Source organism: Oncorhynchus kisutch, linkage group LG16 (assembly GCF_002021735.2).
Source record: "Oncorhynchus kisutch isolate 150728-3 linkage group LG16, Okis_V2, whole genome shotgun sequence".
NCBI lineage: Eukaryota > Metazoa > Chordata > Actinopteri > Salmoniformes > Salmonidae > Oncorhynchus > Oncorhynchus kisutch.
In genome coordinates, this window is record NC_034189.2 from 15,569,423 (window position 1) to 15,582,404 (window position 12,982).

The window sequence follows — 12,982 nt, forward strand, 5'->3', positions numbered from 1 at the left end:
TTGTGGACTGTGGTCATTGTACAATGTGGTCATTGTACACTGTGGTCATTGTGGACTGTGGTCATTGTGCAGTGTGGTCATTGTACACTGGGGTCGTTGTGCAGTGTGGTCGTTGTGCAGTCTGGTCATTGTGCAGTGTGGTCATTGTGCAGTGTGGTCATTGCACACTGTGGTCGTTGTGAAGTGTGGATTTGTGCAGTGTGGACATTGTAGACTGTGGTCATTGTGGACATTGTGGACTGTAGTCATTGTGCAGTGTGGTCATTGTGGACTGTGGTCATTGTGGACTGTGGTCATTGTGCAGTGTTGACATTGTAGACTGTGGTCATTGTGCAGTGTGGTCATTGTAAACTGTGGACATTGTGGACTGTGGTCATTGTGCAGTGTGGACATTGTAGACTGTGGTCATTGTGCAGTGTGGTCATTGTGCTGTTTGGTCATTGTGGACTGTAGTCTTTGTCAACTGTGGTCATTGAACACTATGGTCATTGTGGACTGTGGTCATTGTACAATGTGGTCATTGTACACTGTGGTCATCGTGGACTGTGGTCATTGTGGACTGTGGTCATTGTACAATGTGGTCATTGTGGACTGTGGTCATTGTGGACTGTGGTCATTGTACAATGTGGTCATTGTGGACTGTGGACATTGTGGACTGTGGTCATTGTTGACTGTGGTCATTGTACAATGTGGTCATTGTACACTGTGGTCATTGTGCACTGTGGTCATTGTGGACTGTGGTCATTGTGGACTGTGGTCATTGTACAATGTGGTCATTGTACACTGTGGTCATTGTGCACTGTGGTCATTGTGGACTGTGGTCATTGTGGACTGTGGTCATTGTGGACTGTGGTCATTGTGGACTGTGGTCATTGTGCACTGTGGTCATTGTGCACTGTGGTCATTGTGGACTGTGGTCATTGTGGACTGTGGTCATTGTACAATGTGGTCATTGTACACTGTGGTCATTGTGGACTGTGGTCATTGTGGACTGTGGTCATTGTGCAGTGTGGTCATTGTGCAGTGTGGTCATTGTGCAGTGTGGTCATTGTGCAGTGTGGTCATTGTGCAGTGTGGTCATTGTGCAGTGTGGTCATTGTACACTGTGGTCATTGTGCAGTGTGGTCATTGTACACTGTGGTCATTGTACACTGGGGTCGTTGTGCAGTGTGGTCGTTGTGCAGTCTGGTCATTGTGCAGTGTGGTCATTGTGCAGTGTGGTCATTGCACACTGTGGTCGTTGTGAAGTGTGGATTTGTGCAGTGTGGACATTGTAGACTGTGGTCATTGTGGACATTGTGGACTGTAGTCATTGTGCAGTGTGGTCATTGTGGACTGTGGTCATTGTGGACTGTGGTCATTGTGCAGTGTGGACATTGTAGACTGTGGTCATTGTGCAGTGTGGTCATTGTAAACTGTGGTCATTGTGGACTGTGGTCATTGTACACTGTGGTCATTGTGCACTGTGGTCATCGTGGACTGTGGTCATTGTGGACTGTGGTCATTGTACAATGTGGTCATTGTGGACTGTGGTCATTGTACAATGTGGTCATTGTGGACTGTGGTCATTGTTGACTGTGGTCATTGTACAATGTGGTCATTGTACACTGTGGTCATTGTGCACTGTGGTCATTGTGGACTGTGGTCATTGTGGACTGTGGTCATTGTGGACTGTGGTCATTGTGGACTGTGGTCATTGTACAATGTGGTCATTGTACACTGTGGTCATTGTGCACTGTGGTCATTGTGGACTGTGGTCATTGTGGACTGTGGTCATTGTGGACTGTTGTCATTGTGGACTGTGGTCATTGTGGACTGTGGTCATTGTGCACTGTGGTCATTGTGCACTGTGGTCATTGTGGACTGTGGTCATTGTGGACTGTGGTCATTGTACAATGTGGTCATTGTACACTGTGGTCATTGTGGACTGTGGTCATTGTGGACTGTGGTCATTGTGCAGTGTGGTCATTGTGCAGTGTGGTCATTGTGCAGTGTGGTCATTGTGCAGTGTGGTCATTGTGCAGTGTGGTCATTGTACACTGTGGTCATTGTGCAGTGTGGTCATTGTACACTGTGGTCATTGTACACTGGGGTCGTTGTGCAGTGTGGTCGTTGTGCAGTCTGGTCATTGTGCAGTGTGGTCATTGTGCAGTGTGGTCATTGCACACTGTGGTCGTTGTGAAGTGTGGATTTGTGCAGTGTGGACATTGTAGACTGTGGTCATTGTGGACATTGTGGACTGTAGTCATTGTGCAGTGTGGTCATTGTGGACTGTGGTCATTGTGGACTGTGGTCATTGTGCAGTGTGGACATTGTAGACTGTGGTCATTGTGCAGTGTGGTCATTGTAAACTGTGGACATTGTGGACTGTGGTCATTGTGCAGTGTGGACATTGTAGACTGTGGTCATTGTGGACTGTGGTCATTGTGCACTGTGGTCATCGTGGACTGTGGTCATTGTGGACTGTGGTCATTGTACAATGTGGTCATTGTGGACTGTGGTCATTGTGGACTGTGGTCATTGTACAATGTGGTCATTGTGGACTGTGGTCATTGTGGACTGTGGTCATTGTACAATGTGGTCATTGTACACTGTGGTCATTGTGCACTGTGGTCATTGTGGACTGTGGTCATTGTGGACTGTGGTCATTGTGGACTGTGGTCATTGTACAATGTGGTCATTGTACACTGTGGTCATTGTGCACTGTGGTCATTGTGGACTGTGGTCATTGTGGACTGTGGTCATTGTGGACTGTGGTCATTGTGGACTGTGGTCATTGTGCACTGTGGTCATTGTGCACTGTGGTCATTGTGGACTGTGGTCATTGTGGACTGTGGTCATTGTACAATGTGGTCATTGTACACTGTGGTCATTGTGGACTGTGGTCATTGTGGACTGTGGTCATTGTGCAGTGTGGTCATTGTGCAGTGTGGTCATTGTGCAGTGTGGTCATTGTGCAGTGTGGTCATTGTGCAGTGTGGTCATTGTGCAGTGTGGTCATTGTACACTGTGGTCATTGTGCAGTGTGGTCATTGTACACTGTGGTCATTGTACACTGGGGTCGTTGTGCAGTGTGGTCGTTGTGCAGTCTGGTCATTGTGCAGTGTGGTCATTGTGCAGTGTGGTCATTGCACACTGTGGTCGTTGTGAAGTGTGGATTTGTGCAGTGTGGACATTGTAGACTGTGGTCATTGTGGACATTGTGGACTGTAGTCATTGTGCAGTGTGGTCATTGTAGACTGTGGTCATTGTGGACTGTGGTCATTGTGCAGTGTTGACATTGTAGACTGTGGTCATTGTGCAGTGTGGTCATTGTAAACTGTGGACATTGTGGACTGTGGTCATTGTGCAGTGTGGACATTGTAGACTGTGGTCATTGTGCAGTGTGGTCATTGTGCTGTTTGGTCATTGTGGACTGTAGTCTTTGTCAACTGTGGTCATTGAACACTATGGTCATTGTGGACTGTGGTCATTGTACAATGTGGTCATTGTACACTGTGGTCATTGTGCACTGTGGTCATCGTGGACTGTGGTCATTGTGGACTGTGGTCATTGTACAATGTGGTCATTGTGGACTGTGGTCATTGTGGACTGTGGTCATTGTACAATGTGGTCATTGTGGACTGTGGTCATTGTGGACTGTGGTCATTGTGGACTGTGGTCATTGTGGACTGTGGTCATTGTACAATGTGGTCATTGTACACTGTGGTCATTGTGCACTGTGGTCATTGTGGACTGTGGTCATTGTGGACTGTGGTCATTGTGGACTGTGGTCATTGTACAATGTGGTCATTGTACACTGTGGTCATTGTGCACTGTGGTCATTGTGGACTGTGGTCATTGTGGACTGTGGTCATTGTGCACTGTGGTCATTGTGGACTGTGGTCATTGTGGACTGTGGTCATTGTGGACTGTGGTCATTGTACAATGTGGTCATTGTACACTGTGGTCATTGTGGACTGTGGTCATTGTGGACTGTGGTCATTGTGGACTGTGGTCATTGTGCAGTGTGGTCATTGTGCAGTGTGGTCATTGTGCAGTGTGGTCATTGTGCAGTGTGGTCATTGTACACTGTGGTCATTGTACACTGGGGTCATTGTGCAGTGTTGTCATTGTGCAGTGTGGTCATTGCACACTGTGGTCGTTGTGAAGTGTGGATTTGTGCAGTGTGGACATTGTAGACTGTGGTCATTGTGCAGTGTGGTCATTGTGGACTGTGGACATTGTGGACTGTAGTCATTGTGCAGTGTGGTCATTGTGGACTGGTCATTGTGCAGTGTGGACATTGTAGACTGTGGTCATTGTGCAGTGTGGTCATTGTGGACTGTGGTCATTGTGCAGTGTGGACATTGTAGACTGTGGTCATTGTGCAGTGTGGTCATTGTACTGTGTGGTCATTGTGGACTGTGGTCATTGAACAGTGGTCTTTGTGGACTGTGGTGATTGTGGACTGTGGTCATTGTACACTTTGTTGGCTGTGGTCATTGTGGGCTGTGGTCATTGTAGGCTGTGGTCATTGTGGACTGTGGTGATTGTGGACTGTGGTCATTGTACACTTTGTTGGCTGTGGTCATTGTGGGCTGTGGTCATTGTAGGCTGTGGTCAATGTGGACTGTGGTCAATGTGGACTGTGGTCAATGTGGACTGTGGTCATTGTGGACTGTGGTCATTGTACACTTTGTACACTGTTCATTGTACACTGTGGTCAATGTGGACTGTGGTCATTGTACACTGTGGTCAATGTGGACTGTGGTCGTTGTGGACTGTGGTCATTGGGGACTGATCATTGTGCCGTGTCTTAATTGTGCAGTGTTGTTATTGTGCAGTTTTGTCTTTTTACAGTGTGGTCATTGTGCTGTGTGGTCATTGTACACTGTGGTCATTGTGGACTGTGGTCATTGTACACTGTGGTCATTGTGCTGTGTGGTCATTGTGCAGTGTGGTCATTGTGCAGTGTGGTCATTGTGCAGTGTGGTCATCGTGCAGTGTGGTCAGCATACATTGTGGTCATTGTACACTGTGGTCATTTTACACTGTGGTCATTGTGGACTGTGGTCATTGTGCAGTGTGATCATTGTGCTGTGTGATCATTGCACAGTGTGGTCAATGTGGACATTGTACTGTGTGGTCATTGTACAGTCTGGTCATTGCACCGTGGTCTGTAGGATATAATGCTTTTGAGGCTGTTGATGACCACTTGACTCAACCAGTAGGTGTCAGTGTTGAAATGACCTTTTGAAAAATAACCATCATTTTCTTGTTTGTTTGTTTTTTCCAGGCCTGTTGATGACGTTGGTCTGTTGGAACCTCTTCAACCTTCTGCCTTAAATCTGCTGAACTACCAAATGAGGACTTTACATCCAAGTTCAACAGTTTATTGATTTGGCTATTTTTGTTCAATAACAGTGTATTTTTGATATATAATGTAGTCGTGCATATTTATTCATATATACAGTGGGGCAAAAAAGTATTTAGTCAGTCACCAATTGTGCAAGTTCTCCCACTTAAAAAGATGAGAGGCCTGTAACTTTCATCATAGGTACACTTCAACTATGACAGACAAAATGAGAAAAAAAATCCAGAAAATCACATTGTAGGATTTAATGAATTTATTTGCAAATGGTGGAAAATTTGTATTTGGTCAATAACAAGTGTGTGTGTGTGTGTGTGTGTGTGTGTGTGTATCTTTTCTCCCGTGAATACTATTTTGTATTATTTGTTGAAATGTACATAATATAGAGTGTAAAACTATTCCAATCCAATCCCAGTATTTAATTGTCAATGCTAATGTACATACGTTAATGAATTTTTTGTGTCCTGCAACTATGATTTATTAAGATATTTTACACATGTTCTGTATCTGATCCTTAAGGGTATTCGCTCCACTAGGAGCTGAAAGTACAAGTTAAGTTCTTCAAGTATTTGATATGGAACTGAGTGTTGGGTTTTGAATGCCTCTAGAAAACCTTAAGCCAGAGAAGTGAAGAAATGTCTACTCTTATGCAATAACACTGTCCACATATATTTTGAATAGAATTTATGCTCCCTTACTGTAACGGCTTTCTTCCGTTGAAGGAGAGTCGGACCAAAATGCAGCGTGGTTAAATCGAGACCTCTTTAATAACGATGAAAACGAACAATACAAAACAACAAACGGAACGTGAAAACCTATACAGCCTGTCTGGTGACAACTAACACAGAGTCAGGAACAATCACCCACCAACACACAGTGAAACCCAGGCTACCTAAATATGGTTCCCAATCAGAGACAACGAGAATCACCTGACTCTGATTGAGAACCTCAGGCAGCCATAGACTATGCTAGACACCCCTACTCAGCCACAATCCCAATACCTACTAAAACCCCCAATACCACAACACAACACAAAATAACCCCATGTCACACCCTGGCCTGACCAAATAAATATATAAACACAAAATACTAAGACCAGGGCGTGACGCTTACCTTGTATTTCGGTATTTATTTGGCTGTGTTTACACAGGCAGCCAATTCTGATATTTTTGTATTAATTGGTATTTTGACCAATCAGATCAGCTTTGAAAAAATAGCTCTAATGTGATTGGTCAAAAGACAATTTAGTGGAGAAAAAAATAATCACAATTGGGCTTCCTGTGGAAACGCAGACATTGTGATGGTAACACATTTACAGGTAGAACAGAGAAGCCACATCCCTGATTGGCAGATGACTCGCAACGCTGATTAGAAGCACCTGCTACTCACCGCTAACTCACAAGTCTTCCCTATAATACATTTTTATTTATCCGTTATTTTACCAGGTAAGTTGACTGAGAACACAATCTCATTTGCAGCAACGACCTGGGGAATAGTTACAGGGGAGAGGAGGGGATGAATGAGCCAATGTACTGTTTCGGTTTGAAAAAGTTGTGAACCTACACACTGTAGAAGGCTGTTAAGCCTAAACTGCATGCTATCATGTTGTAGTTAAAATAATAACAATATATAAAAAGTGAACTAAGCTTTATGCTTTTTGAATGCGGAACCATCACACTTTCCATGTGAAGAGGTGTAAAAAGGAGCTTTTCTGTTCATATTTTTATGAATAGAGATGTAAGTAACATTGAAAATATGCTTCATGATTTTGTGGAATAGCATAGCCAGGGTTGGGAATGAGGAGGACCCATGGTTGTAGACAGATATAACTTGATTTAGAGTAAATCAAATCAAATGTATTGGTCACTTACACATATTTAGCAGATGTTAAGGCGGGTGTAGCGAAATGCTTATGTTCCTAACTCCAACAGTACAGTAGTATCTAACAATTCACAACAATCCACACAAATTAAATATTAAATATTAGAATGACCAATGTCAGTGTGGCATTGACTAAATTATTTTGAATAGAATACAGTGTATGCATTTGAGATGTGTAAAGCAGTATGTAAACATTATTAAAGTGACTAGTGTTCCATTACTAACGTGGCCAATGATTCCATGTCTATGTATATAGGGCAGCAGCCTCTAAGGTGCAGGATTGAGTAAGTGGGTGGTAGCCGGCTTGTGATGGCTTTTTAACGGTCTGATGGCCTTGAGATAGAATCTGTTTTTCAGTCTCGTGGTCCCAGCGTTGATGCACCTGTACTGACCTCACCTTCAGGATGGAATTGGGATGAACAGGCCTTGGCTCGGTTATTTGATGCCCTTGATGATATTTTTGGCCTTCCTGTGACATCGGGTGATGTAGGTGTCCTGGAGGGCAGGTAGGGTGATGAACTGGGCAGACCGTGCCACCCTCTGGATAGCCCTGCGGTTGCGGGCAGTGCAGTTGCCGTACTAAGCGGTGATACAGCCTGACAGGATACTCTCAAATGTTCATCTGTAAAAGTTTCAGAGGGTCTTAGGGGCCAAGTCAAATTTTTTCAGCCTCCTGAGGTTGAAGAGGCGCTGTTGCGCCTTCTTCACCACAGTGTCTGTGTGGGTAGACACACTCAGATTGTCAGTGATGTGTACACTGAGGAACTTGAAGCTTTCCACCTTCTCCAATGCGGTCCCGTCGATGTGGATGGGGTATGCTCCCTCTGCTGTTTCCTAAAGTCCACGATCAGCTCCTTCATATTGTTGAAAGGTTATTTTCCTGACACCACTCCGCCAGGGCCCTCACCTCCTCCCTGTAGGCTGTCTCGTCATTGTTGGTAATTAGGCCTACTACTGTTGTGTCGTCTGCAAACTTGATGATTGAGTTGGAGGCGTTCGTGGCCACGCAGCCAAGGGTGAACAGGGAGTACAGGAGGGGGCTGAGGACACACACTTGTGGGGACCCTGTGTTGTGGATCAGCGAAGTGGAGGTGTGGTTTCTTACCTTCCCCACCTGGGGGCTGCCTGTCAGGAAGTCCAGGACCCAGTTGCAAAGGGCAGGGTTCAGACCCAGGGCCGCGAGCTTAATGATGAGCTTGGAGGTACTATGGTGTTGATTGCTGAGCTATAGTCAATGAACAGCATTCTGACGCAGGTTTTCCTCTTTTCCAGATGGGATAGGGTCATTTGCAGTGCTATTGGGGTGTTTAGCAAATTAAGTGGGTCTAGTGTGTCAAGGTAAGGTTGAAGTGATATGATCCTTAACTAGCCTCTTAAATTACTTCATGATGACAGAAGTGAGTGCTAGTAGATGCAGGATTTCAGCAAACATGATGTGGCTTGAAAAACTGCTTACATTAAATTATAGTCATTTATCAGACACACCTTTTCAGAGCAACTAGATTTAAGTGCCTTGCTTAATTAAGGACACATCGACAGATTATCCAGTGGAGTCATCATTGTGCGTACACACACACACACACACACACACACACAGAGACCTTAGAGATCCTTTTTATTCTCTATTTTGGTTAGGTCAGGGTGTGACTAGGGTGGGTAGTCTAGTTTTTTAATTTCTATGTTGGCCTGGTATGGTTCCCAATCAGAGTCAGCAGTCTTTTGTTGTCTCTGATTGGGGATTATACTTAGGCAGCCTTTTCCCACAGTTTTTTGTGGGATCTTGTTATTGTGTAGCTGCCTTTGAGCAGCCTGTCATGTTTCATTTTCTTCTGTATTGTTTTTTGGTGAGGTTAATATTTATTAAACAGGTGGAACTCTAAGTACGCTGCGCCTTGGTCCATTCATTCAAATGATCGTGACACACTGATTGGTATTTTGATCAGCTATGAAAAACATCTGATGTGAAAAGATCTGATGTTATTGTTCAAAAGACCAATTATTTTACAAAATATCAGAAATTGTCTCCCTGTCTAAATGCAGCCTTTAAGACTTAATCTACGGCCCACTGGGCAGTTCTCTGGTTGAACCAACGTTTTCATGTTATTTCAATTAAATTACTTTGTTCCGACGGAATCCAGCAACACTCCAACGTCACTGTATATTAAAATGGCTGGTTTCTATGTTTTGTGGTCAACAAGGTAGATGAAGGTCTGTGTTGATGTTGGAGTGTTGCTGGAGATGATGAATGGGAAGTATGTTTCTTTAAGAAATAAGAATCTGGTAAAAAAAAATGTCAACCATATACTTCTATCCCCATAGAAATGTACAATGTTCACATATGATTGGGGTGGTGCTGGAGAATATGTATACGAATTTGAATTGATTGCATTTTTCCTCTAAATGGTATTGTCTATCAACACTATATTAGTACTTGCCTGGTATCACTGGGTCCATTCTGTTGGTTAATGTCTTACTACCCACAACTAGAAGGTGTTTCATTAAGTATGTGGAAAAACATGATTGCATATTTAAGCATATAACTTCATATCTGACATAGTCCTTTGTTCTGTTACCAGATTGAGTCCATAATTGCACCCAATTCCCTACACAGTGAAAAAAGGCCTCTATGTAGGGAGAGGGTGTCATTTGGGGACGCAGCCTGACCAAGGTAAGGAGGCAGAATTCCTGAGGGCATGGTGCTTCACATTCAGACCTGCATTACAGCATCATCATACCTAGTACACCTAGCAGGATCAGAAGAGCTATGGAAGAGGGAGAGTGAGAGAGGAGAGGAAATTATATAACCGTTCATATTGGTTGTCTACTCTAAATAATTATATTTTTTATAATATTATAATATATTATATTATTAGATTAGTTAATATGGTAAACCTAATAACTTCCATTAATTACAACGTTATAAATGGTCATACTTGTTTATAAATGTTTTATAAGTTACTCATAATTATGTATTCATAAATTGCTTTTAATGCTTATCAATTATTAAGAGAGAGAGAGTAAAGAAAGATACGTTTAGAGAGGGAAAGTACTGATAATTAGTTTGGAGGGAAAACTGAGTGATAACAAATGTATTGTTCCTTTTTCTAGTCAGAGAATCTGTGAGACCGAGTGAGACATGTAGCCTAGGCAACTCACCGTGAGAGCTGTGACGGTGATGTTTACAACACGTACCACAGCCTGTCAGAGAATTGTTGTGTTGGGTGCCATAGTACCATTGGCTGATAGTTACGTTCGGAGCATTGTTACGTTGGGTTCCGTAGCTGCATTAGCTGCCATTGTGACGTGCGGGGCCGTTGTGGAGTTCTGGGTCTGGGCTCCCATCACCATGTACGCCATTACCATGACGACTGCAAACATCAGTCTGCTACTATTGTCCATTCCTGGTAGAGTAACTGAGATCCAGATGGTTAGGATATACTCCTACTACTATTACTACTACTAATAATGTATTTGTTAAAGATGGTTACAATTAAATATTTACAAATGTAATCATCAACAGTCAGATGCATTGCACTATCATGCTTATACTTCATATACATGCTCGCACATGTTGTCGATGATACAAGCTTATTTCAAAAGCTTTGAGTTGTATCAATGGGAATATGAAACTATCGTACCAGCTTGAATAAATACATTAAAATATCTGTGAATAAACATAGGCCTAATATTATTGTGGTAATTGGTCATACATTCATGGTGGTGTAATAGACAACAAAACACTGAATAGTTAACGGGGAACTTTGTTGAAATAAAATACACCATAATTTTATTCACATTACTTAAATAAAATTACTTTAAAGTACTACTTGCATAAATTCCTCAATAAAATAACGTTATTTTTACTCCATACATTTTCCCTGACAACCAGAAGTACTCGTTACATTTTGAATGCTTAGCAAGAAAATTGTCCAATTCATGCAGTTATCAAGAGAACATCCCTGGTCATCCCTACTGCCTCTGATCTGGAGGACCACTTAAACAGAGAACATTCCTGGTCATCCCTACTGCCTCTGATCTGGAGGACCACTTAAACAGAGAACATTCCTGGTCATCCCTACTGCCTCTGATCTGGAGGACCACTTAAACAGAGAACATCCCTGGTCATCCCTACTGCCTCTGATCTGGAGGACCACTTAAACAGAGAACATTCCTGGTCATCCCTACTGCCTCTGATCTGGAGGACTCACTAAACAGAGAACATCCCTGGTCATCCCTACTGCCTCTGGTCTGGCGGACTCACTAAACAGAGAACATCCCTGGTCCTCCCTACTGCCTCTGATCTGGAGGACTCACTAAACAGAGAACATCCCTGGTCATCCCTACTGCCTCTGATCTGGCGGACTCACTAAACAGAGAACATCCCTGGTCATCCCTACTGCCTCTGATCTGGAGGACTCACTAAACAGAGAACATCCCTAGTCATCCCTACTGCCTCTGATCTGGCGGACTCACTAAACAGAGAACATCCCTGGTCATCCCTACTGCCTCTGATCTGGAGGACTCACTAAACAGAGAACATCCCTGGTCATCCCTACTGCCTCTGATCTGGAGGACTCACTAAACAGAGAACATCCCTGGTCATCCCTACTGCCTCTGATCTGGAGGACTCACTAAACAGAGAACATCCCTGGTCATCCATACTGCCTCTGATCTGGAGGACTCACTACACAGAGAACATCCCTGGTCATCCCTACTGCCTCTGATCTGGAGGACTCACTAAACAGAGAACATTCCTGGTCATCCCTACTGCCTCTGATCTGGAGGACTCACTAAACAGAGAACATCCCTGGTCATCCCTACTGCCTCTGATCTGGAGGACCACTTAAACAGAGAACATCCCTGGTCCTCCCTACTGCCTCTGATCTGGAGGACTCACTAAACAGAGAACATCCCTGGTCATCCCTACTGCCTCTGATCTGGAGGACTCACTAAACAGAGAACATCCCTGGTCATCCCTACTGCCTCTGATCTGGAGGACCACTTAAACAGAGAACATCCCTGGTCCTCCCTACTGCCTCTGATCTGGAGGACTCACTAAACAGAGAACATCCCTGGTCATCCCTACTGCCTCTGATCTGGAGGACCACTTAAACAGAGAACATCCCTGGTCCTCCCTACTGCCTCTGATCTGGAGGACTCACTAAACAGAGAACATCCCTGGTCATCCCTACTGCCTCTGATCTGGAGGACCACTTAAACAGAGAACATCCCTGGTCATCCCTACTGCCTCTGATCTGGAGGACCACTTAAACAGAGAACATCCCTGGTCATCCCTACTGCCTCTGATCTGGAGGACCACTTAAACAGAGAACATCCCTGGTCCTCCCTACTGCCTCTGATCTGGAGGACTCACTAAACAGAGAACATTCCTGGTCATCCCTACTGCCTCTGATCTGGAGGACTCACTAAACAGAGACAATCCCTGGTCCTCCCTACTGCCTCTGATCTGGAGGGCTCACTAAACAGAGAACATCCCTGGTCATCCCTACTGCCTCTGATCTGGAGGACCACTTAAACAGAGAACATCCCTGGTCATCCCTACTGCCTCTGATCTGGAGGACCACTTAAACAGAGAACATCCCTGGTCATCCCTACTGCCTCTGATCTGGAGGACTCACTAAACAGAGAACATCCCTGGTCCTCCCTACTGCCTCTGATCTGGCGGACTCACTTAAACAGAGAACATCCCTGGTCATCCCTACTGCCTCTGATCTGGAGGACCACTTA

General features: G+C 44.3%; 1 protein-coding gene across 3 annotated transcripts in view; it reads left to right on the plus strand.

Moving 5' to 3' along the window:
* LOC109885998 (mucin-5AC) overlaps nucleotides 1-9,117 on the plus strand; it is a 46,192-nt gene extending 37,075 nt beyond the window's left edge. For 2 of the 3 annotated variants that reach the window (XM_031792977.1, XM_031792978.1), the window contains exon 10: nucleotides 5,279-7,454. In XM_031792977.1, the coding sequence (XP_031648837.1) occupies nucleotides 5,279-5,328 (50 nt within the window). In that variant the 3' untranslated portion in view covers nucleotides 5,329-7,454. Of the gene's footprint in view, nucleotides 1-5,278 lie in introns of all 3 variants that reach the window. The other variant, XM_020477768.2, reaches the window with a different exon arrangement.
* The last annotated feature ends 3,865 nt before the right edge of the window (nucleotides 9,118-12,982 follow it).